General features: G+C 36.4%; 1 protein-coding gene across 8 annotated transcripts in view; it reads left to right on the top strand.

Moving 5' to 3' along the window:
• Positions 1-23833, top strand: part of RIMKLB (ribosomal modification protein rimK like family member B) — a 132503-nt gene extending 108670 nt beyond the window's left edge. For 7 of the 8 annotated variants that reach the window (XM_037068517.1, XM_037068518.1, XM_037068513.1 and 4 more), the window contains 7 exons: positions 4925-5155; positions 7205-7291; positions 8606-8809; positions 12081-16629; positions 18807-18884; positions 19340-19498; positions 22960-23833. In XM_037068517.1, coding sequence (XP_036924412.1) covers positions 4925-5155; positions 7205-7291; positions 8606-8809; positions 12081-12547 — 989 coding nt within the window. In that variant the 3' untranslated portion in view covers positions 12548-16629; positions 18807-18884; positions 19340-19498; positions 22960-23833. The remainder of the gene's footprint in view (positions 1-4924; positions 5156-7204; positions 7292-8605; positions 8810-12080; positions 16630-18806; positions 18885-19339; positions 19499-22959) is intronic. The other variant, XM_037068520.1, reaches the window with a different exon arrangement.
• The last annotated feature ends 296 nt before the right edge of the window (positions 23834-24129 follow it).

Here is a 24129-nt window from a genome sequence, read left to right as displayed (position 1 = left end):
ATAAGACTTGGAAACAAAATAGAGGAAAATAATAGAGGATGTTAAGGATATTTTGATGGGAAACAAAAAATATGTCTTGTTAGAAATCTAAGTAGATGGGAAAGGCATATGCTTATAAGAATGGATTCTTAAACAGTGGCATTTGCTAAGAATGCCCAAGAAATCAGTACAGTCAAAAGAGGTGCCACTTTGCTTGTTCTAGCTCACATTCTTCTTTCTATACCTGCTCTTCTTTCCAGCCTTGGATCACCTTCTGCTGGCCTAGAATAACAAAATGTGTGTTTCTGTTGCTGGAATCATTGGGTTTCTTTCCATCCTCAGTAGTATCTTAGTGTAGTGCAAAGTGCAGATCTGAGTGCACTTTGTATGAAGTACTCACATGTTCCCATTTCTTGGTGCAGCAGATAGGTGGTCCTCACTGATGGATGGTATGGCCCAAGCCTGGAATAGTTCCATTGCTTTCTTTTATCCCATTTCTTTAAAAAAGCAAGAGCTGTCTCCATTTTAGGAAAATGAGAAAATAATGTAATGCTTGAGTTTTTTTCTTGACAGTTGATAATATCTCTTTTCCCAATCATTCAAGCCTATCTTAAAACTCAGCCTTTTTGTTACCTCTGTTTTATTTAATGAGATTGATCATTCCCCCCTGATAATGCCGGCTTCTCTTATCTTTCCCAATAGTACTCAGCAGTAGATTTCCCTGTTGTTTTTTTTTTACTACTTTTTTCCTTAGGTTTTTGTTTTGTTAATGAGATTCACGAAATCTTGGTTCTAGATTTCTCTGTTAATTCCTTTCATTTTTTTGCCTATATATATCCTGATTTCTTTAGCTATTATATCTTGGGCTGATTCCCAGAACTAAATAAACACACTCAATACTACCAATATGAATTATATGTACACATATATGTAATAGTTCTACTTTGATGTCCTCGAGTTATCACCAGAGTCTTTTATATCTAGATCCAAAGTCAGCATCTTCTGTCCTAAACTGGCTTCCCCTCTCAACTTTCCCATTCTTTGTGTTAGTATCAGACTTTTCACACTTCCAATCTGGTCACTTGGATTTTTTCCTATTAAAAAAATACTCTTCAGATTTTTTTGGAGTGACTATTGAGGCAATTCAGTGCTCAGATTTGGCCTAAGAAATGAGAAGTGTAGGATTGCAGAAATCTGTTGCTGTTGACCTTAAGATGCCTGTAGTGGTGGCAGCACAGTGAATAATTGTGAGAAGCCTGAAGCCACTGGTAGAACCTTGCATCTACTCGTGACCATGTACCTACCCATAGCTGCCTCTGGAGAAAAAGGACTTCTACTCTCTTTCACCTCTAAAATGTTATGTAATTAGCTCTGGTTGATGGATTTTCAACATGGAATTCTGCTGGCAAGGGAGCATGGGAAATGTTCCTAGCCCCTGCCATAAGGGGGGGGGCAGGGACAGTGTAAAATATCAACAGAGTATTCGGTACACACCCTCAGTTATCTTAATCAGAACAGTATGTAAACTCTTCAGCTCAGAATTTGCAGAGCAACTCCACTTTGTGAGATCAGAGCGCAGAGGAACCATAAGAGCGAGTTAATAGCAAAGCAGGGGGTCCCTTGGGAGCAAGGGAGGGAAAGCATTTCAGCTGAGGCTGGTTCTCAGCTCAGACCAGTTTCCATAGGGTGGTTCTGTGCAGGGTTTTTTAAAGAAACACCCCACTCTGACCCCCTCGCACTATAGGGAAGTAGTCTTGAAATTGGTTACTTTGAACTCTTCTACTTTCTTCCTTCTCTTCTTGGGTGTTTCTATCCCACGGCTCTCTAGTTCCTGAGATTCTTCCCGTGGCTTTCTAGCTCTAGTTCCTGGAACTGTCCTATCCCTGGCTGATTACTTGGGTTCTGTCCCACTATGGTCTGTTTGTTCTGATATCCTATCTTGCTGGCTGGGTGCCTCTATGTAAGGTCAGACCAGACTGTCACACTTCTGAGTATTTACATGAAGGAAATTAAGTCACTACCTTGAAGATATGTCTGCACCCCCATTGCAGCATTATTTACAATAGCTAAGACATGGAAATAAACTGAGTTTAAATGGGTTGGTAGATAAAGAACATGTGGTGTGTATATATAATGGAATATTATCTAGCCATAGAAAAGAAGGAAATCCTGCCATTTGTGATACCATGGATGGACTTTTAGAGCGAGACAAAGACAAATATTGTATGATGTCACTAATACGCAGGTCCAAAGTCCATGATACAGAGAACAATTTGATGGTGGCCAGAGGCAGGTGATGGAGGGATGGGTTGGGATGGTGTGGGGGCAATGGGCGAACCTGGTCAAAAGATACAAACTTCTAGTTAGAAGATAAATAGGTCCTGTGGATGAAATGTATAGTATGGTGACTGTAGTTAACAGTAGTAGTGTATTATATATTTAAAAGTTGCCAAGAGAATAAATCTTTAAAGTTCTCATCAAAAGAAAAAAGTTGTTAACTATGTGAGGTGCCAGATGTCAACCAAATTTATTGTGTTGATAATTTCACAGTGTATACAAATATTGAATTATTATGTTGTACACCTAAAACCAATACATTGTATGTCAATTATATCTTAAAAGTTTGTGGCTTCACATATTTGACACCTTCACCTTAACCTGACAATCTTATCTTTTTACACATTACATGAATACAAGTTACAGTTTGAGGCAGCCATTGCTTTTATTGTTCTTTTTGCCCTCTGATTGCTGCTGTGCCCATACTTTTGAAGTGTCATTTCTCTTTGTTTTAAACAAACACTTTCTCAAGGCTTATGCTGTAACTCAGATGTTACCTTTCACCAATTTCTCCTGTATTAGAATTTCTACCATGTTTAAAAGCTAATACCATAAAAATCAATACTTGAGTCTCTCCCACTAGAATGAATGCTTCTTGAATACAACTGTCTGTTAACATAAAAGTTCCCAGAACCTAGCAACTGAAGAAAGAGGCTGACAACTGTAGTATTAACATTGAGTTTATTAAGGGAACTTACCTATATGAAGCATGTCATAGCAGGCACTATAGGGTTATATAGGACAGGGCAGGATGGATAGGGGTACTGGGGTGTGACCTGCCTCGGATAAGGGAAAATGCCTTATATACTTTACCTGGGGAGGGCAAGGGTCTGTTGTGGGAACCAGCATGCCTGGGGCACAGGGGAAGGGATGGGCAATTGGTGAGGGGGTTTATTGAGAAGCAGTCTTCGTTCTTGATTGGATGTAGCACAGGTTTCTGACAGATAGCTGTCATATTATAAAATAGTTTCTCCTCCACAGGACAGTAAGTACCTTGTCTGCATTAGTTATCAGTCTGTTCCCAATTTTTTAAAAGGTTTTTTATTTTAGAGATAGGGAGGGGAGAGATGAGAGAAATTCTCATCTATGTGTGAGAGATACATTGATTGGTTGCTTCTCTATCTCTTCTTTATCTCTCTTTAAACAGATTCAGCTGTTTTATTATTCAACATCTGAACATTTTTCTATTTCTGGTTGTTCTTCTGGTACCCGAAGAATTAAAAAAAATTAGGAGAGGCTTAGGAACTTCTGGGACATCTTTAAATGTTCCAACATCCAAATTATGGGGGTACCAGAAGAGGAAGAGCAGCAAGGGGAAAACTTATTTGAACAAATAATAAAGGAGAACTTCCCCAATCTGGCAAAGGAAATAGACTTTTAGGAATTCCAGGAAGTTCAGAGGGTCCCAAAGAAGTTGGACCCAAGGAGGAACACACCAAGGCACATCATAATTACATTACCCAAGATTAAAATGAAGGAGAGATCCTAGAAGCATTGCAAGAGATAAGGGGACAGTCACCTACAAAGGACTTCCCATCAGACTGTCAGTCAGCTGATTTCTCAAAAGAGACCTTACAGGCAAGAAGGGGCTGGAAAGAAGTATTCCAAGTCATGAAATCCAAAGACCTACATCCAAGATTGCTCTATCCAACAAAGCTTTCATTTAGAATGGAATGGCAGATAAAGTGCTTCTCAGATAAGGTCAAGTTAAAAAAGTTCATCATCCCCAAGCCCTTATTATATGAAATGTTAAAGGGACTTATCTAAGCAAAAGAAGAAAAAATATGAACAGTGAGAAGACAACAAACTCACAGTTATTAACAACCACACCTAAAACAAAAACTAAGCAAACAATGAGAACAGGAAGAGAACCACAGAAATGTAGATTACATGAAGGGTTAGCAACAGGGGAGTGAGAGGAGAGAGAGGAAAAGGTGCAGAGAATAAGTAGCATAGATGGTAGGTAGAAAATAGGGGGAGGGCAAGAATAGTATGGGAAAAGGAGAAGCTGAAGAACTTATGACACATGGACATGAACTAAAGGGGGGGAATGGGGGGAAGGGGGTGTGCAGGGTGGAGGGGAATGAAGGGGGGAAATGGGACAACTGTAATAGTATAATCAATAAAATATATTTTTAAAAATGAATATAAGTAATGTAGAGAATTACGTGGAGCACAGTGTTAAACTTCCATATTCTATCTTCTGCTTCCTGCTTTGCCATCCACTCATACTCAGAGAAAGACATGTTATTTATCCTTTCATATATTTTCTATGCATATGCAAATAGAATTATTCCCAGATTTAGCTGTTTTATTATTCAATATCTGAACATTTTTCCATTTCTGGTTATGACACTCGTTTTAATGGCTGTGTTGTATTTTTTATTGACATGTACAATTATTTATTTCACTAGTACAGAAGTTTTTCTCATTAAAAATTTTTTTTTTACAAAGAAATACAATTTAAGGAGGGATGTCTCTTTGTCTCAATGAAATGTCAATAACTCAGTATATTAATTTCGTGACTCAAGCCGTGGTGTATTTCTGTTCCTCTCTTTTATTATATATTTAATTTTAATGGTTTTGGTTTCGGTTTTGCATCTTTTAGGTCTTCGGGTCAATGGAGAACTAATTACTGCCTACCCCCAGGTGGTGGTAGTGAGAGTACCGACCCCTTGGGTACAAAGTGATAGCGACATCACTGTGTTGCGCCACCTAGAGAAGATGGGATGCCGGTTGATGAACCGACCTCAAGCCATCCTGAACTGTGTGAATAAGTTCTGGACGTTTCAAGAGTTGGCTGGTCATGGTGTTCCTCTGCCAGATACTTTCTCTTATGGTTTGTTCATTAATATGAATTTGTAGCCTAAGTGTTAGAAAAGTGATAATTTTGAGAGCCAACTAAGCTGATAGGGTTATGTGATATAAGGAATTTTGTGAACATGAAAGCATTTCTTATAGAAGTAACTTTGTGTATTAACAAACTGGGCAGAATTATGAGTCATGTCTTAAGATTGGTTCCATGCTATGTGTAGAATAAACTTAACAAACTTTTCCTGTAAAGGGTCAAATAGTAAATTTTTGGTTTTTCCAGGCTCTAATTATTTCTTGTGACTCTCAGTAATGCTATTGTAGTGTGAAAGCTGCTATAAAAAATGCTTGAACAAATGAGTATAGCTGTGTTTCAATAAAACTTTATTACAAAAAACGGCAGTGGGCCAAATCTGTCCCACAGATTTGAGACAGGCCCTAGTTTGCCAGCCCTTGTGGTAAAAGATAATAGAACTTGATGATTTAATTTCTGTTAATGTGTATTGCCATTTTCCTGATAATTCTTCATAAATATTTTTTATTAAGAAAATGACAGTATACTAGGTATGCTGTATCTGTGGTACAAGTTTTTTAAGACCAATCTGCTGTGTATCAATATTCTTATAAAGTACAATGAAAATATCACAGCAATGCCAAATTGCTGTAAAAGCTCCTAGTGCTTACTCTTGTTATATTTGTCTGTTCACCTATCAGAAGCAAAGAAGTCAGAAATGGGCACAGGTTACTAGACCACACTGAGTAGCACTGCTATAAACAGTCTTAATTTTCTGTCTTAGGTTTGCTAGTTTGGAAAGGATAAGATGTACTTCAAATCAGTGTAGTTTTTCATAAAGGTATTTCTCCAAATAAATGTTCAGTAGAATGCTTGGAGGGTTAACCAGGCTGTGAAAAGTAATCTCTGTCTTCTTTTTAAAAATATTTTAAAGGAGGAAGGGAAATCTTGAAGTTTGTATGACGTGTGAGATAGCTGCTGTTTTTAGGAATTGCACAAGAAGAGAATTCTGTCCTCCTGATGCTTATGTCATGGCTCTGTAATTCTGGTTTTAACAAAATGGAAAGGAGGAAGGGGTTAACCAAATTAAATATTACCTATGCTCTGATACTTAAGGTTCAAATTAAGATCATCTTAATTTTTGTAAGCTGCAAATTTATGATATTGTGGTTTATAAACTCTGCCCTGGTTTAGTTTTTCTGTATCATCGTGTTAATATTTTTTTACAATTGCAATCCATTTTTTGCACTAACCTTGCTGCTGTATCATGTATTCCTAGGCAGTAAAAACAGTAAGACGCAAGACTTAGCACACTAGTACTGAGTAGCTTGGTGTAGAAGGAACTGTGGTTAATTAATAGAAATAAGAAAAATTAATTTGTGTGTTTGAGAGAGAGAGAGAGTATGTATACATTCATGTAGCATCTTCAGCCTTGGATGAGCCTTCTCAATTGACTCATCATTTTGTTTCTTAATCCAAACAGGGAGTTGCATATACTAAAGTAGATCTTGAGGCTTCTATTAATTTTAGAGTGGAAAATAAGGTATAAAAGTATGAAAATGGTATAGAATTAGGAAACATTGGTTTAGCTGAAGTATACTTAATTTCTTTAGGTTGGATATTAGAATATTTATAGTTTAAGATTTTTTTTTTTTTTTTTTCATTTTAAAAGGCATGGTTGTCATTTAAACCAGGCTTGTCAAGCTCATTTTCATTGGGGGCCACACCAGCCTCACGGTTGCCTTTAAAGAGCCGAATGTAATCTCAATTCCTTTAACAGTTAGAGAGTATAGTTACATTTATACAGTTCTAAAATTATTTCGGTCCTTTGAAGGTAACCGCAAGGCTGATGTGGACCCTGGTGAAAATGAATTTGACATCCCTGTTTTAAACTGAGACTTAACTGTTTTTTCAACTTTTTTTATTACTCCAAGAAAAACAAAATTTAATCATCAGGTTCTTAACCTCCTACTGCTCTTTTGTTGCTGATATTAGTGTAGATAAAATCTGTCACAAACCACCTTTGTTGCTGATGTTTTTAAATTTCTTTTTTGCTTAAACCAGGTGGTCATGAAAATTTTTCTAAAATGATTGATGAGGCAGAAGTACTGGAGTTCCCAATGGTAGTGAAGAACACACGGGGTCATCGAGGTGTGTATGAGTTGTTGCTGTGGTATATAATTTTGAAATTTACTTTTGAGAATTAATATGGGTAATTATACAATACAGATTTTTTTCTTAATCAGATCAAAGCAATTACTGCTTTGTATTTCCTCATGGTTATTGATTAAACAGTAGTCTTGTCAATTGAAATTTACAGGTTTTGGAGCAGGGCTTTTAAAGAAAAAGCAGAGGGAAGTTGGTGCATAATATCTTAAACTTACAGAATGCTGCTTCAGTCGTCCAGAAGTTATTTCTTCCGTTTAGTGATTGTACTAGAAATTTTAAGGTGTATACTTAGTTTAGACAGAGTCCCAAGTTATTAAACACCTTTTCAGCAACGCCAAGAACCCTATATCATTGATTCCAATCATTCCCTCTCCCAATTTGTATAGTTCAAAAACTTAAGTATAAGGCAAAAATACACAGCTTTAGAAGACAGTGTATGAAAGTTTTTAAATGACTTCAGATTAAGGAAAGATTTCTTAAGGCATAAAATGCTCCATAAAATCCAAGTATTTCACAAGGTTTAGTGCTGTGACAGGGGTCTCAGGGTCAACTGGGACTCTCCACTGCATTGTTTATATTTGGCTTCACCAGAATGGGAGCCAGAAAGTGTCGGGGGTCCTGCAGTGAGTGCTCCGTTGACCAAAGAAGCAGCATAAGCTTTCTTGACCTAGCCTCAGAAGTCACATAGAATCACTTCTGTAATCTGTTAGTTGAAGTAATCACAAGCCTTTCTCGATTCAAAGGCATGGGACCTAGATTCCTCCTCTTCTTGATGGGAAGACTGTCAAGGATTTATAACTGTATTAAAAACAGCTACTTCTGATGGCATAAAGTTTTACAAATAGAGTAATGGAATAGACTAGAGAATTTAGAAATAAAGCTTAGGTATGTGATGACGTACTGCTGTTTTTACTATATAGGGCGGGCAAAATAGGTTTACAGTTGTAAGTACATGAAATATGAGTTAATAAAGCTCTTGTAATAATCATAACCTGAATGTCTTTTTCCATATGAACAACTGTATTGTTTAACAACTGGAGGCGTACAAATTTTAGATCCCTACCTCACAACAGAAATTAAAATTAATTCTATATTACTGTAAGAGTTGGAGATTGAGGGACTCAATGATGGCAACTTTAACTTTTTTACATACAGTCTTATCACAACTATATTACTTTGGTTAAAAAGTGATTGAATCTGAAAGAACAGATTGGGACACAAGAAGATGGAATTAGTAGATAGTAGCATACACACAGATTGATGACTTACACATATTTTTTATTCTCTTGATCACAGGCAAAGCTGTTTTCTTGGCTCGAGATAAGCACCATTTGGCTGATCTGAGCCATCTTATTCGCCATGAAGCTCCATATCTATTCCAGAAGTATGTGAAGGAGTCTCATGGACGGGACGTGCGTGTCATTGTTGTGGGAGGCCGTGTGGTTGGCACCATGTTACGTTGTTCAACAGATGGGAGGATGCAAAGCAACTGCTCACTAGGTAAAAAGGACGCAGGTGTCTTTCTAGTATATTAGGTAATATTGCAACTTGTCCAGTGAGTCTTTGTATATAGCTAGGTTTTTACTCAGTAAGTTGAAAAAAACACTGTCTTTCACATGTCGATATGATAGACTTATCGATATAATTAATATACTCTTGAGGGGTTTTTTTTAAGTAATGGAATTGGATTTCTTGGCATTATTAATTCACTTTCACCCAAGCTCAATTCACACGTGTATGAAATGTTTTACAAAAGATCCCCTCTTTGTTGATTTTTCATGTATAATTGGAGTTCATTTAAAGTAGCTGTATTGTAACTTACTTTATCCATTGGTCCAAAAAAGATTGCTGATTTGAGTTTATCTAAATGGGTATTTTTCTGAAATTGTTTATTGTTGCAGTGCCTCAGAGCTTAGTGTGGGTTTTTTCTTCTCTGTTATTTCACTTTCTTAGTAATTTTACCTAGCTCATGGCTTCAAATACCATCTATATGTTATTATTTTCAGATTTATCTCCAGTTTAGGTTTTCTCCATGAACTCCAAGCACATGTAAATAACTGCCTACTCAAGATGTCCATGTTGATGTCCAACAGACATTTTAGTTTAACATGTCCAAAAATAAACTGCTGATCTAATTCCCCCTCCCAGTGTGCTCCAACCCACAGTTTTGTCCTTCTCATTTAATGGCAATTCTACCTTTCTAGTTTAGACCAATATCCTTAGAGTTATCCTTGATCCCTCCCTGTTCTCTTTTTCTGTTTTCCAAATGAATATTTGGTTATTCCAGCAGTCTTTATTAAATAGTCTATTTATTACAGATTTGTAATGCCACCTTTTTTAAATGTCATTTCTCATTTTATTGTGAAGATCTCTTTTTAATGTATTGAGTTTCCATGTATGTGTTGGTTTATTTAAGGGCCCTCTTGTCTGTTGTATTTTTTCCCTGTGTGAATATCAATCTTAATTCCTCTGGTGTTATGCCTAGATATCTGATAGAGCAAGAGCCCTAGATCTTGTTCTCCAGAATTGAGTGCCCTCATTATTGCATCCCCAGAGAGGCTTTATTATGATGAATATTCTACCATATACAGTATTAACTGTTGTAGCAGTGTTTCATTATATAGCAGTGAACAAAACAGACAAAAATCCCTGCTTTCACAGGCTTTACATTCCAGAGCTTTGCTGAAATCATTTAGTAGTTTTAGTCCCAATCTATATTAGAATTTCTCTTATGTTTCAGGAATTCTTACATAGCACTCACATGATCTATTCCTAGGTAGTCTTTTTAACTCCATTTAGAGTTCATTATACCTGTATGGGAAGAATCATTACTCACCCTTGTTTACTCCTCATCTTCATCTTCCCACATATTGAGGTCCCTCTTCTTAAGTCATTTGCTGTTTTGTTAGTATTTTTTCTTAATCATTTCCCCACAATGGGGATGTGTGAGGGATAGATAGCCTCATATAATCTTTCTTTCTGAATGGAGAATAATGTATTGGCCAAGACTGGATTTTTACATTTTAAGACTCAAGCTTCAGTTCTGCTTTATAGGTTACATTGTTGCAGTTGAGTGTCCAAATCTACTTTTATTTATTTTTTGGTAGGTGATTTATTCTTTGTAAGTCTTGCCTTTTATTTATTTTTTAACTCAAATATTTTTCAGAATAATTTTAGATATGTGTCTTTTCTCAATCAGTCCAACCTGGATTTTAGTAAACTGTTTCTATCAGCCAGCTTGTTTTTTTTTTTTTTAGTTTCCAGCAAATCCCTATATTAATTAGTACCTCTCCTCTTTCATTTTGCTTCTGTCCTTCTGAAGTAGTTTTTTTTAAAGATTATTTATTTATTTATCTTTAGAGGGGAAGGAGAGAGGGAGAGAAACATCAATGTACGGTTGCCTTTTGTGTGTCCCCTGCTGGTAGTTAGCCTGCAGGGAACCGGCCTGCAACCCAGGCATGTGCCCTGACTGGGAATCGAACCACGATCATCTGGTTCGCAGGCCCACGCTCAATCCACTGAGCTACATCAGCCAGGGCCTGAAGTAGTTTTTTTGAAGTCAGTCCTTCATATTATCTTTTGTGATTTTACTTCAGGTGTTTTTGTATATGTTTTGAAATATTTCTTACACTTGTTTTTCAAGTTATGACTCCCAAAAGTGAATATACTTTTCTTCAGTTCTATTAAAAGTTTTCCATTGGGTAATTGCACTTCTGTTTTAGCTTTGGAAAGTCTTTTTGTGCTGAACTTGAACCTCCTTAAAATGCTGTTACTTCTTTCAAATGGTAGATGACTTGTTAATGTTTGTGCTCTTGTCACATCATGGCTCTGTTCTGGTTATTTGGAACATGCCAGATAGCATCAGTCTTACAGATGCTGAGAAGCAGTCATATAACTCATGGGCTAGTGTGCCAGACTCCTACTGAGTTACTTAAAAGAAGCCTTCCTGTTTCCTGGACTCCCCCTCTCTCCTCTTCTAGCTTCAGGGGTAGGGAGGACTCAGCTCACCTATGCAGTTCCTTTTTGGTCTCTTTGGAGTCAGAGACGTTAGGCGTATTCATATAATGCTGATGTCAGTTTTCTTCCTCTAGATACACAGAGCTGTTTAGACCAAGCTCTCCTCAAAATTCTTTGCTGTCCAGTTCTTATTTTAGAGCTTCCTGAAGCTAGTCTCCAAATGAGAAAGTCTAGTTCTAATTCCATTCCCTCACATACTAGCAAATATCAAGACTTCACCTATATTCAGTAAGCTCCCTTAAGCCCCAGAGTCCTTTTGCCTGAGGAACGGCAGGTAGATGGGAGTAGGGACCATAGAGGAAGAGAGCCATGCTCAGGTCTCCTTGTTCCCAGATTTTCTCATATCCTATCCTCTGTGCATATTTTGTGTTTCTATTATTTTTGTCATAATTGTATTTATGCAAAGTTCCTTCTACTTGGTTTATATTATTTCAAGTAAGGCAGGCTACAGTGAAAATTAAATGTCTTCTTCAGAATAAATAGCATATTGAAAAAAGTACAAGCTCATGAATTCTCTGAGAAGCTGTCTTGGAAGGTGATTTCCTAATGAAGGAAACTTATACTTCAAAGTCCCAAATTTAGCATGGGTGGTTCAGTGGTGGAAATCATGCCTGCCAAAGCCCAGTTTTACACTAGAATAGCACCTTTGTCTTCACTACTGATTTATAAGAAAGGGTTAGTTTTAGAGGCCAGCTTTAGTTTTATTCTAGAAATTTATCGTTTTGATAACTTCGTATTCATTTTTTTTTGCCAGGTGGTGTGGGGATGATGTGCTCATTGAGTGAACAAGGGAAGCAGCTAGCTATCCAGGTGTCTAATATCCTGGGGATGGATGTGTGTGGCATTGACCTGTTGATGAAAGATGACGGCTCCTTCTGTGTCTGCGAGGCCAATGCAAATGTAGGTTTCATCGCCTTTGATAAGGCTTGTAATCTAGATGTAGCTGGTATCATAGCGGACTATGCCGCCTCCCTTCTGCCCTCTGGCCGGCTCACCCGGCGTATGTCCCTGCTCTCTGTGGTGTCCACGGCCAGTGAGACTAGTGAGCCGGAGCTGGGTCCCCCAGCCAGCACTGCTGTTGACAACATGAGCGCAAGTTCCAGCTCTGTTGACAGCGACCCTGAAAGCAGCACCGAGCGAGAACTGCTCACCAAGCTCCCAGGGGGCCTATTCAACATGAACCAGCTGCTAGCCAATGAAATTGAACTCCTGGTGGAGTGACTCCACTGGTAAATAATTAACCAACAAAACCCTTGTAAAACTTTCTTTTTCTTTTTTTTCTTTATTATTTTTAACCAACTTGCAATGCTGTTCATGGAATATGCTCAGGAAGATGAGACAAAAATGAGTACGATTAGTTAGAAAAAAAGAAGAGGGAGATAGACAAGACTTCTGCTGTTAAGATGTTATTGACTTTCATTTAAAATTATACACAGAGGCTAGGCACAAGAGGTGAGCTACAGAGAAATGTCAGGTTCTCATAGTTACCCTTTACTTACTCAAAAATGTGTGTGCTCTCAGGCCATAATGAACATTCAGAATTTTTTCACGGTTCTTTTTGTTTTTGTCCAGTTGGTACAAATTTCAGAGTAGCATAACTACATTGTGCGGCAAAGGTTTATAATGGGGTGAGGAAAACATCTATCTAAATTACGAATTTTTTTATACACATCTGAAAATTCTGCCTTTAACGTATTAACTAGCAGCTTTATATACATAGTTTATGAAGTCTTGAGGGGCTCTTACTGGGATTTATTATTTCTGTTTTTAGTTTTTCCTTTAATTTGGGTGGGAGGGCATTGTGAATATGACCCAATAAAGGCTTTTTTTTTTAATGACAAAAGTGGCATGTTTGCATGATAAAAGGGAAATGAACAGTATTGCAATGTCTGGTACACAGAATAACATTTACTCCAATGTAGATAAAATTACACTAGTTTAAAAATATGTGCATTGACTTGTATTTGTTAGTGTTTTGGTCTTTTTTGAAAAATATATGCTCTGTTAATGTTGCATTTTTTAAAACATGCTAGTCTAACATTCCCTGATCTATGCCTGCCTCTTTAACAATGGCCAAAGTGAAGAAAATGCTACCCTTTTCTGTTAACAAGAAACTGACTTGAAATGTACAGTTAAAGCCTTTTTTTTCTTCCCCATTTTTCTTTTGGTGGTTGGGCATTTAGAGAATAAGGACAAGGGAAAATATTTTTCAGGGGCAAATCAATGGCCTTTTGAGTTCTTAAGCATAAACTGCAGTGACTTCTAATCCCAGCATTACATATTTGCATTTTTCACATTTTAAGAGGGAGTATATATGTGTATGTGTGCGTGTGCGTGTGCACGCAAGCATGTGTATGTGTTTTGCCTTTTGTTTACACCAACCGATCAAAAAGAATAGATTCTAGAAAATGGAGCATGATGGGAGACACACTTTTTTACTTTCACAAAACAGATTAGTTGCTTTCATAACTATTCTCCACTGGGGTAGAGGTATTCACCTGAAGACATAAGGAAAATAGATGCTTCTTAGGCCTTTTTGTGTGTGTATGTTGTTTGTTTGTTTTTTCTGTTTCTAGACTGTTCACTGTATGATTTATTCAAGCCCACATGCTTTTCTTCAGTGCTTCTGGCTGTGTGTTTCTGCTATTACACATAGGTTTTAGGGTGGGTTAGACTGGGCATTTTTGTTTGGGGACTTAGTGATATTGAGTCTCTTATAGCCCTACTCAGAAGCCTTCAATACTTTCCACCATTTATATTCCTTTACTTTCTGGATTTATAAAAGCCCCAAAACTGCATATAAGATGAGCCTTTACAGCATGGTTAATGATCCCAGTGATGGTTTAGAAGGTGTATTAAGAAATGGAGATGCTCCAGACCTCAACGTAATTTTTTTTAAACAGCAAGTTCCATCTCCCTACAATCCTCTGAAACTTTTACCCAAGTCCTTTCTAGCCTCTCCAGTGCTTTTTTTCCTTCAGATGGACCTTAAACTTAATTTCTCGGACGCTGCTAGAGAGACTTCGAGGCAATAATAAAAGCTCAGTATTAACCAACTCTAACAGAGGTTTGATCATGCTTACTTGTACAGTTTTTCCCCTGTTTTAAAGGAATGTAATAAAATTTGTTTTTTCCCCATAGAATTAAATAATATTAAATTGAGTGAAAGGTTGATTGTTGACAAATAGAATAGTACTTCTGTGCAGTGTTTCATTTCACCTGAGAAAAAGATACATAAGAGGAGTTTCTGATTTATTTTAGGATATTTTAATCTCATTTAAAAGAATTTGATTTGCACAGGGTTATTGTGGGATTTACATACATAAGTACCTGTGACTCATTAATAGAAAGACTTAGTACTTTTCTCATTGAATGACCATACTTTGGAGGATGTATATAATACTTGGGATAGAGAAATAAATGAGGGAGAAAGAACTGCTTAACTAAATCATCATTCATATGTTTCTGTAGGGACCATCTGTTTGCCCCCAAAATTATGTTACATATATTTTGAATAGTTACATATCACGTGTATATAGATAAATGAATTTAGAAACACAAATAGAAACTTCTGTATTTAATGAAGAACTCAAGGTTTGTGTTGGGTGGGAAAGGCACCAGGAAGAATGTAGGTAGCTTTTTAAAATTTTTAATCAAATTAACCAGTTATGTTATAAGAAATATCAGATTATTTCACCATTAGTTTTATTCACTATGCAACTTGTGTGCGTTCACATTATATAAAAACATAGCGTTACCAGACTATTTCTGGATCACACACTCAAGTGTTAGGATGAGAAGGGAAGATATGGTCATCTTAGACTAAAAACATGAATATCTGCTGGAACTCCTTCAAAAATTAAGGTAAACAGTATGAACAAATTATTCTGGAAGAACCCAAATAAAACAGCCCAGATATTTAAGTGAAAGTTAAATCTATTTTCATATTGTTTAATAACTTATGTTTAATCTTTATTGCTATTATGAGAGGTAAATGTGTTAAATATATAAGCATTATCATGCCAAAATCTGAATTATTGTAAAATTATTGTGTATTGTTAAAATTGTGATTCTGAATTGTATTTTAAAAATAATCCTTTCTGGTACTGTTTTTATGTCACCCATAATGAAAACTGAACTATATTTATACACACACACACACACAAATATGAACTGTTCCATTTAAAATTTTTAATAGTTTCCTTTTTTTTTTGGTGCCTATAATTGATTGGTCATTTCTGCTGGCTTTTACTCCGTTGAACTTTAAAATCTTTCTGTATATGTTATCAATAAGAAATATCTTGGAACATTGTAAAAATCCATGAAGAGACTTGCTTTCATCAAGCACTTTATCAGACTTCTGAGAAGTTATCGAAGGCATTGAAGATAATTGACTTGCAAAATCATCTCTTCTTTTTCTCAAGAAGAAAATGGAAAAACAAATTCTCTTCGTTCAGTGAATCCCCAGTTTGGGGCCTGGGGAGCCTAGAGACCTTGTGAAACCAAATCTTGTGTTATTTTCTCCTGGCTCACTCTTTTTGAGAAGGTTAATGGGCTATATGGCTGGTGAGACACGATCCCCTCCTAAGAAAATGTAGGTGCTCAGACAGGTAACCTCTGCTGCTACTGTTTTTATTTGTTTGTTTGTTTGTTTAATTTTATTTAAAATTTGTTTTTGTTGTACTAGGATATTTTAAATGTAATATTGCAGGATTTATAATCAGGTTTATTGCTTTTTTTTTTTCTTTAAAAAAACCAAAGTTCTGTTTAAGATACATTTAGGCGCCCTTGAAGCTTCGATTTTGGAATGTTTCAGTAGTGGACAGAAATCTGCTGTTGGAATCTTCTAGTCTTACAGGTTTAATTTGGAGTTTTTAAGTTTTGTTTTGAATTTTTGTGTGGTATTTTTATTTCATTTTATACCAGTGCCATTTTGCCATGATGTTTTGGGGTGGCTGCCTAACTCTAGTGAAAATTTCTTTCTATATTAATGAAAAGTTTGGTGTTTCAAATTCCTTAATGTTTTGCATTTTTAAAATTGTTTTTAAAGATATATTCTAACTGCTTTTACTGTTACTGTTCTTTGCCAGCCTTTTCAGGAGCCAAAAAAACAAAAACAAACAAACAAACAAATACCCAGAGAAAAAACTTTCCTTCTTCCCCCTTCCTGATGATGAGTGAGAAGTATTGAGAACTTTTGGGGTCAGTGCCCTTCTAAACTCCCCTTCCCCCAATAATGCAGCTGTATAATGAATGGTAAATGCAGCGGTTTGGATTCAGGCACAGCCCCAGCCTGTTTGCAGGTAATTTGACTCTTTATCCTTTCTTTCCATCACAAGGCTAACTTTATTTTCCTTTTTAAAAAATTTCTTTACATCATAAGGTAACCATTGGTTTGTAATAGCTCTCATTAAAAAAATAACTATATTGAGCAAATAATTTGATTAAAGAACATTGGGGGATAAAGTTTGAATTGGTTGGGATGAATTCAGGACTTTCATCGGGTATGTGCTTAAACCATGTAGATAACTCCATTCCTTGCATATATGTCTATAATTAAGTATTTCAGAGTGTGACTTTTTGGTTTTGTTTTTGTTTTGGGTTTGTTTGTTTCTTCCATTGTGCTACTCTGGCTTAAGCTTTTTCAGGGGTTGGTGTTCCGAGTACACAGTGAGCTCACAGTATAAAGACATCAATTAGGAGTTGACAGGTATGGAAAACTAGAGTTTTAAAAAGGTAAAATTAGGTTCTAGGTTATATATATATATATATATATATGGTAACTCATCATAGCATTTAGTTGACTTGAGTGTACATCTCTTTCTGTGACATCATAAAAGTGTAAGGGAATGATGAGACAGGAAAGCATTTTGGTTATTTTAAGAGCAGCATGATTTCAGAACTAATTATTTTAACATTTGAGACACGAGTACTAATAGAGATAGATGTAAATAGTTTGAGATTATCATGAAATAATAGTTCAGACATGAAAAAATTAGAGGTTTGAACAGATTAGAAGGCATTTCTGCAGCATAAAATTGTTAAGCAGACAAAGGCCATTAAGTTAGTAGCAGGAATAGGAATACAGCTTGTTTATTTTAATAGCCTTCTTGTTTCTTAATATACCATCCCCTCCTCTGTGTACTCCAGTCCAGTTACCCTTTTCTCCTTTTTCATGTCCTTCTAAAGTTTTAGCTCTGATATGAGTTACCATTTTGGAAGATAATCTTCTTTCTGGTAGGTAGAATTTTAATGACGGTGGTCAGGGCTGTTTCAGGATATACTTCTTCATAATTTTATCCTGTAGCTTTAGATGTCCTATCCAAAGAGACTGTAAGTCCAGTAAGTCACTAGTTAGTGAGTAGGAAATCCTGGCTTACAATGTTGTTTCTGTAGCCGAAGGCATAAAATAAACCATTAACCTGTTTTGTGCTTTATTTCATTCCTGTAAGATAGGAACAGAAACTTCCCTAAGCATTTTAAGACAAACATTTATCTGTTGAACAGAAATTTAATAACAAAGGAATCCCACCTCCATTCCTGTAGGAATTTAGGATGTATACTGAAAAAGGCTTGTACGGGAGAATCTTATTCCCCTGATAAGAATGGCCAGCTTTAGGATGTGTAGACTGCATGGGACACCGAGAATTTAGCACCCTCCATTCTCCTGCCCCCATGAAGAACACTGACTTGATAAGAATGGTCTTGATTGTAGGTTGTATCATAATCACTTAGTAGGTGGGCCTTACACAGCATATATACCTGGCTGCTATTGTGGGGTTTGGGAACATGAGGGGTGGGGTGAATTGTTGTTGTTTTAGGTTTCAGTCAGACAGACATCCCTGTGCCCCAGTTCCCAGAAGCACAGCAGGCCTCTAGGATCATCCGTGGGAACGGCGCAGTCCTGACATCACCAACTCGCCTGCTCAGGCTCATCCCATATACAGAGGTCAAAGGGTGGGGTTTGAGATGGGGGAAGGAATAAGAAAGTAGAAGCAATGTCACTGCAGTGCCACTGTTGACTGGCCTTTGGTGCTTATGTCAGTGTTTGATTTATTTTTTAAGTTGGCAAAACTGTACGTGTTTTTATTTTGGAGTAAAGGTAGTGGGAGGGTGGAACAAAAACAAGCCCTTACTAGTGTTACTAGTTCAATATTGGATACTGTTTTTTAGTAACTTATGCAGAATAAATTTGAAACCTAGACCTCCAATGACAAAGAGGATGGGAATAGAAATGAATTTCAGGATTTTAACAAACAGAACATTAATGTGGTATTAATTTCTAGTTCTACAACTGCTGTTACATTTGTCATTCTGTTATGCTTTTTTGCACTAATTCTTTTATGTATGTATATAGTTTGAGCAAATGTGCATTTGTGGTCAGTTCTTTTTAAAGGATTTAATGAATTTATTACTATTTTGCAAAAAGTATACCCAATGCTTGTATGGGCATACAAATGCTACCCTATTTTAAATGTAGGTGGCGTGTGTGTTCGTGTTTTAATGTATTCAGAGCCATTGGGCAATAAGCAGTCCAGAACATTGAAAACTCAAGCAGGTAAAGCACCTAACACCCTTAGTTTTTAGAATTATTTTTAAAAATTCCTTTATTGCTGCATCTTCCACAATTCTTTTGTTCACCTCTGAACATAAAATTTGCAGGAATTGTAGGACTACCTGGTTAAAATTTAAGTTGTGCATTTATTCATAAGACTATAGGGATAAGTGAGGAAGGAAAGTATAACGGCACAGAAACGACTCCTTGAGATAGCAACTGTTGAGTGTCTAAATCTTTGCGCCTTTTTTCTTTTCCCAGCTTAGCATGAACATTGTTCATACATTGTTTGATTTTCATTGATCGGGATTTTTGTTGTCTTGGATTTGGACAGGGTGGCCTTGGGGAAACAGTGGGGAAGTTTATGTACATGCGAAAAATAAAATGTTAAATAAAAGAATTATTCTGTTTAATCTGAGTAGTAAGCAAGAACTTTTTCTGTATGCCTTCTGCTGCAGCAGGGAGATAAACTGGTAGGTGGCAGCAGAAGAAGCAGTTCCTCAGAGTGGTGGCTACTGACTGAATCTGCATAAAAGAGGTAGAGCGTGCAGACCAAGTGAAGTAAAGGTGGCAAAAAGTGGGGAAAGGATGGAGGTTTCTAGATGTGACTTTAAATGGTAAGTTATTTTCAATTAAGAATGTGTTTTCAGTACCAGTGTTACATAAATCACTGTGACGTGTAATCATAAATGCTAATAGGTTGTCACCTTAGGATGAATTTCTTCTAACTACTGAACTTTGAAAAAAATTAGCTATTTGTAAAATTAGGGATTTATCTTCAGTGAATTGATATACATGAATATGTGAACTTTTTTTTCAGCTTTATTGAAAAAATAATTGACAGATTTCTTTTTTTAGAGGGAGAAGGAAGGGAAAAAGAGAGGGAGAGAAACATTGATGTGAGAGAAGCATTGATCAGTTGCCTCTTATATGCACCCTGACTGGGGATTGAACCTACACCCTAGTCACGTGCCTTGACCAGGAGTCAAACCCATGACTTTTCTGTTTATGGGACATTACTCCAACCAACTGAGCCACACTCGCCAGGGCAAGAAATTATTATTTAAATGAAAAAAAAGGAATCCTAAGTTTTATTTATGCCTGTAGTAACAGATTGAGCTACTGGTCTACAAAAGCCAGGAAAGTCTAGAATTTCAAAGCCAAAAAGCTCATACTTTATATATTACAATACTGAATTTGCTGTTAAGGAAACTGAAATTCAGAGAAGTTAGTAACTTACAGAGATTACAGACCAGGACTAGGAACCACGTCTCATAACTGCCAGTGCAGTTCTTTTTGCATTCTATCCTAAGCATCCTTCAAAATCTACTGTAGTCATTGAACAAGTGCTCTGCAATTAGATCTGTAATGTCACAAAGAAAGTTGCTACTGTTTTTGCTTGTGGTTATCTAATAGAGGGTGAGGAGGTTTCAAGTAAGTGATGTTAAGGAAAGCTTTGGGTAGCCATTTTAGAAATTGTTAAAAGCCCTGGCCAGGTAGCTCAGTTGGTTAGAGCATCCCAATATGCTAAGGTTGCAGGTTTGATTCCCAGTCAGGGTATATAACAAGAATCAACCAATGAATGCATAAATAAGTGGAACATTAAATCTCTCCCCCTCTGTCTGTGTCTGTCTCTCAAATCAATAAATAAAATTAAGCCTTGACCAGTGTGGTTCAGTTGGTTAGGCAGTATCCTGCAAAGCAAAAGGTTGCTGGTTCGATTTCCAGTCAGGACACATGCCTGGGTTGCCAGTTCAGTCCCAGTCAGGGAGTGTGTAAGAGGCAACTGATTGATGTTTCTTTCTTACATCAATGTCTCTATCCATCTCTTTCTCCCTCTCTCTGAAAATAAATAAATCTCTTAAAAGAGTAAAATTTAAAAAATCAAAAAAGAAGGAATTGTTAAAGGTTTTGCTTACCTTAGTTTAGTCATTAATTCAAAGCCAAGAAGTCAAGAGAAAGTTGAAACTTGGAAGAGTGGCAGTGGAAGAATTAGGAAAGATCACCAAAAGCAAAGATATGTTATTAGAGACCAAGGTTAAGATTGTGTACACTGTCATATCCCCAGTTACCATGTACAGATGGGAGCTGGACAGTGAAGGTGGATACAAAAAAAATTGATTCATCTAAATAAGATGTTGAAGTAGAGCTCAGCAGATATCCTGCCAGAGAGATGACTAGGTGGGTCTTAGAGCAAATTAATCCTGAAACATCATTGGAAGCAAAAATGACAAAACTGAAGCTATCCTACTTGAGGCACATCCTGAGGAGACAGGGTTCTTCAGAAAAGAAAATAATGCCCTGCCCAGTGTGGTTCAGTTGTTTGAGCATTGTCCTTCAAAGTGAAAGGTCGCTTGGTTCAGTTCCCAGTCGGCACAGGCCAAGGGCGCAGGTTAGGTCCCTGTTTAGGGTGCATATGAGGCAACCAATCGATATTTCTCTCTCTCATTGATGTCTCTGTCCTTCTCTTCCTCCCTCCCTTTTCCTCTCTCTATAAAAATAAATAGAATTGTTTTTTAAGGGAAAGGAAATAATGTTGGGAAAAATAGAAGGCAGCAGGAAAAGAGGAAGACCAAATATGAGATGGATTAACTCCACTAAAAAAGCTATAGGTGTTGAGTTTGAAGGAGGTGAGGAGGTCTGTTGAGGACAGGACAATGTGGACATCACTCATTCATAGGATCACCAAGAGTCAGAAGTGGCTCAATGGCACATGACACACATAGAGTTAATGAGTATACCATTTACAGGGTTTGATACTAAAACATGACCCTTGTTAAAACAATGTACGGGGAAGCATTTAGGTGTTCTTTGCAGTTTCTGGTCAAAGGGAGAAGGGCAATGGATTCCTCGGTCTAGAACAGCATTAATCCTCCATCTCTCCTCTTGCCTATCTTTTATTTTCCTGTTCTGGGAAATGAATCATTCTACAACAAAATAAAACTTTATAATGTTCTGACATTTCTATTATTCTTACAGATTTTTAGGCTAACAGTGAGGGAATTGGATAGTTAAGTGGGTTGATTGTGTATACTGAGAATGATAAGATGAAGAGTAACATGAAGCTAGAATAACATATCATAGTCTAAATATATGATGAATTTTGAATCTTTTTAAATCATGTAAAAAGTCACTTTCTATTTAAAAATTTTTTATCCTCATGCTAAGTGACATATTAGCTGAAACATAAGAATACACAGCCTCAGTTAATACAGTTAGAACTTCTGAATTTTTAACAGTTTTGTCTAAATCATGAATATTGGTTAGTACCTATAGATATGTCAGTGCTTTAGATCTAAAGGATAATCAGTATGAATCTTAATTTGAACCAAAATTTATTGTTTGCTGTATTATTAATTGAAAATGGAACCTAGAGCACTAGAGCATTTGTTATCATTGTGTTTGTTTTGGCATTTTGGTTCTATAATGCTATTTTATGGTTTGCTATTTTATGGTTCTATAATGCTATTTTATGTAATGTACAATAAATGTTCTTAACTCAGTTTTTTCCTCTTGGTACAGTTTTCCTGACTAAAACAAAACACAATTGTCTATAATGTGGGATTGTAAAGGAGTAATAGTACTGACATTTTTGTATGATTGTATTTTTTAATCCTTATCTGAGGATATGTTTATTGATTCTAGAAAGAGAGGAAGGGAAAGAGAGAGAGAGAGGGAGAGAAACATCAGTTGGTTGCTTCCTATACACGCCCTGACGGGGACTGAACCCTAACACCTGTGCCCCGACAGGGAATTGGATCCACATGGGACACTGCTCCAACCAACTTGGCAACTGGCCAGGGCTGGTTGTATTTTTATTTAGTAAAAAGCAACTCAATTTTATTTACTTTTTTATTTAGTAAAAAGGCATACTTTAGTATGCCTTTTCCAGCTGAGATCACCAAGGTATAAAGTGTGGTAATAAAAAAACTGCTTGTGATTTTTTTTGTGTGTGCGTGCAATCTAGACAATTTGTACTATTGTCACATTAGTTAATCTTTTATCTTTTTTTCCCTCATCCTAACTATAAAGACCGTTTAAAGTGGATTTAAGTGAGCTGTATGTTTTTCCTTTGTAGGTTCTTTTGAAGTAAGCAGTGGTCCTTTTTGCTTATGACTTCATCCACAGAATGGACGAAGATAGATTTTACTGTTTTTTTCAGAGGATATAAATACACAGAACAAAGAAGCAATAAACTCTAACCTGTTGATTCATTGTGTTTTCTAAAATAAAAACACCAGAACTGGAAATGAAAGAGCATGGAGTATGATTTGGTTTTTTGGCAGCTATTTCTCCTCACTTCATCTCATATGAATTTACTTCAGTCCATATGTCTACACTTGAAGTCTAACTCCACATGTATCTGGTTTTTATTCTTAACTTTTTGCAAGATGAAATGCCATTGGTTTTTTGATAGACTGATCTATATTCTAAAATGATTACCCCTTCTTTTGGCACATAGATATGTAGTACATGGATTTTATCTTGTCTCTTTCATCACACTTTTTCTGTTCATGCTGAATAATTGTTGCTCTTTTTTTTTTTTTTAATCTCTGAAGAAGTTCAGGCTTTTATCTGCTTCATTTTGATAAGGCTCTGGCACACTTGTCACAGCACCACACACTATATTTTAATCTTGTAACTAGAGACCATGTATGACTTAGTATATTTGAAATGTTAGGCAATTGGATTCATACATTTGTGTATACAGAAGTAGCCCTAGTACTTGGAATAAAGAATGGGCTTTATAATTAAATGCTTATATAATTCTAATTCCATCGTGTACTGGTTATATAGCCTTGGGATAAAATCACCCTCTTCAAGACATTTGTAACAAATGGAAATAATTGTACCTACTTTCCTAGATTGATGTGTAAGAATAACTGTGTTATAATACATGTACAGTGCTTAGCACATAACTGAGTATTTAATAAATACTAAGTTCCCTTTAATCCTGTTCATTTTGATTATTGATATTCTACTTAAGAGCTACAGAATCTTTTAATTTCAGAATTGGAGTCTATAAATCTTATTTCCTTCCAGTTTTCCAATTTAAGCTGCGTTCATGAGAGCTTGTGGTTGGAACATTGCATGTTTGGAGAGCCATTTCTCCGAATCCAGTCTGATTCTTTATCTCCACGCTTCCTTGGCTAAGAAATTTTATATAAGAAAAAATATGTATCTCATTTTTTCTCCAGATTATTTTCCCTGTCAGCTCATAACAAAAATATTTTTACTTGCTCCTAAA

Source organism: Sturnira hondurensis, unplaced genomic scaffold (assembly GCF_014824575.4).
Source record: "Sturnira hondurensis isolate 20B ecotype Veracruz unplaced genomic scaffold, ASM1482457v3 Scaffold0017436, whole genome shotgun sequence".
NCBI classification, from domain to species: domain Eukaryota; kingdom Metazoa; phylum Chordata; class Mammalia; order Chiroptera; family Phyllostomidae; genus Sturnira; species Sturnira hondurensis.
The sequence above is the reverse complement of the archived record's forward strand: the minus strand, read 5'-3'. Positions and strand labels throughout refer to the sequence as shown.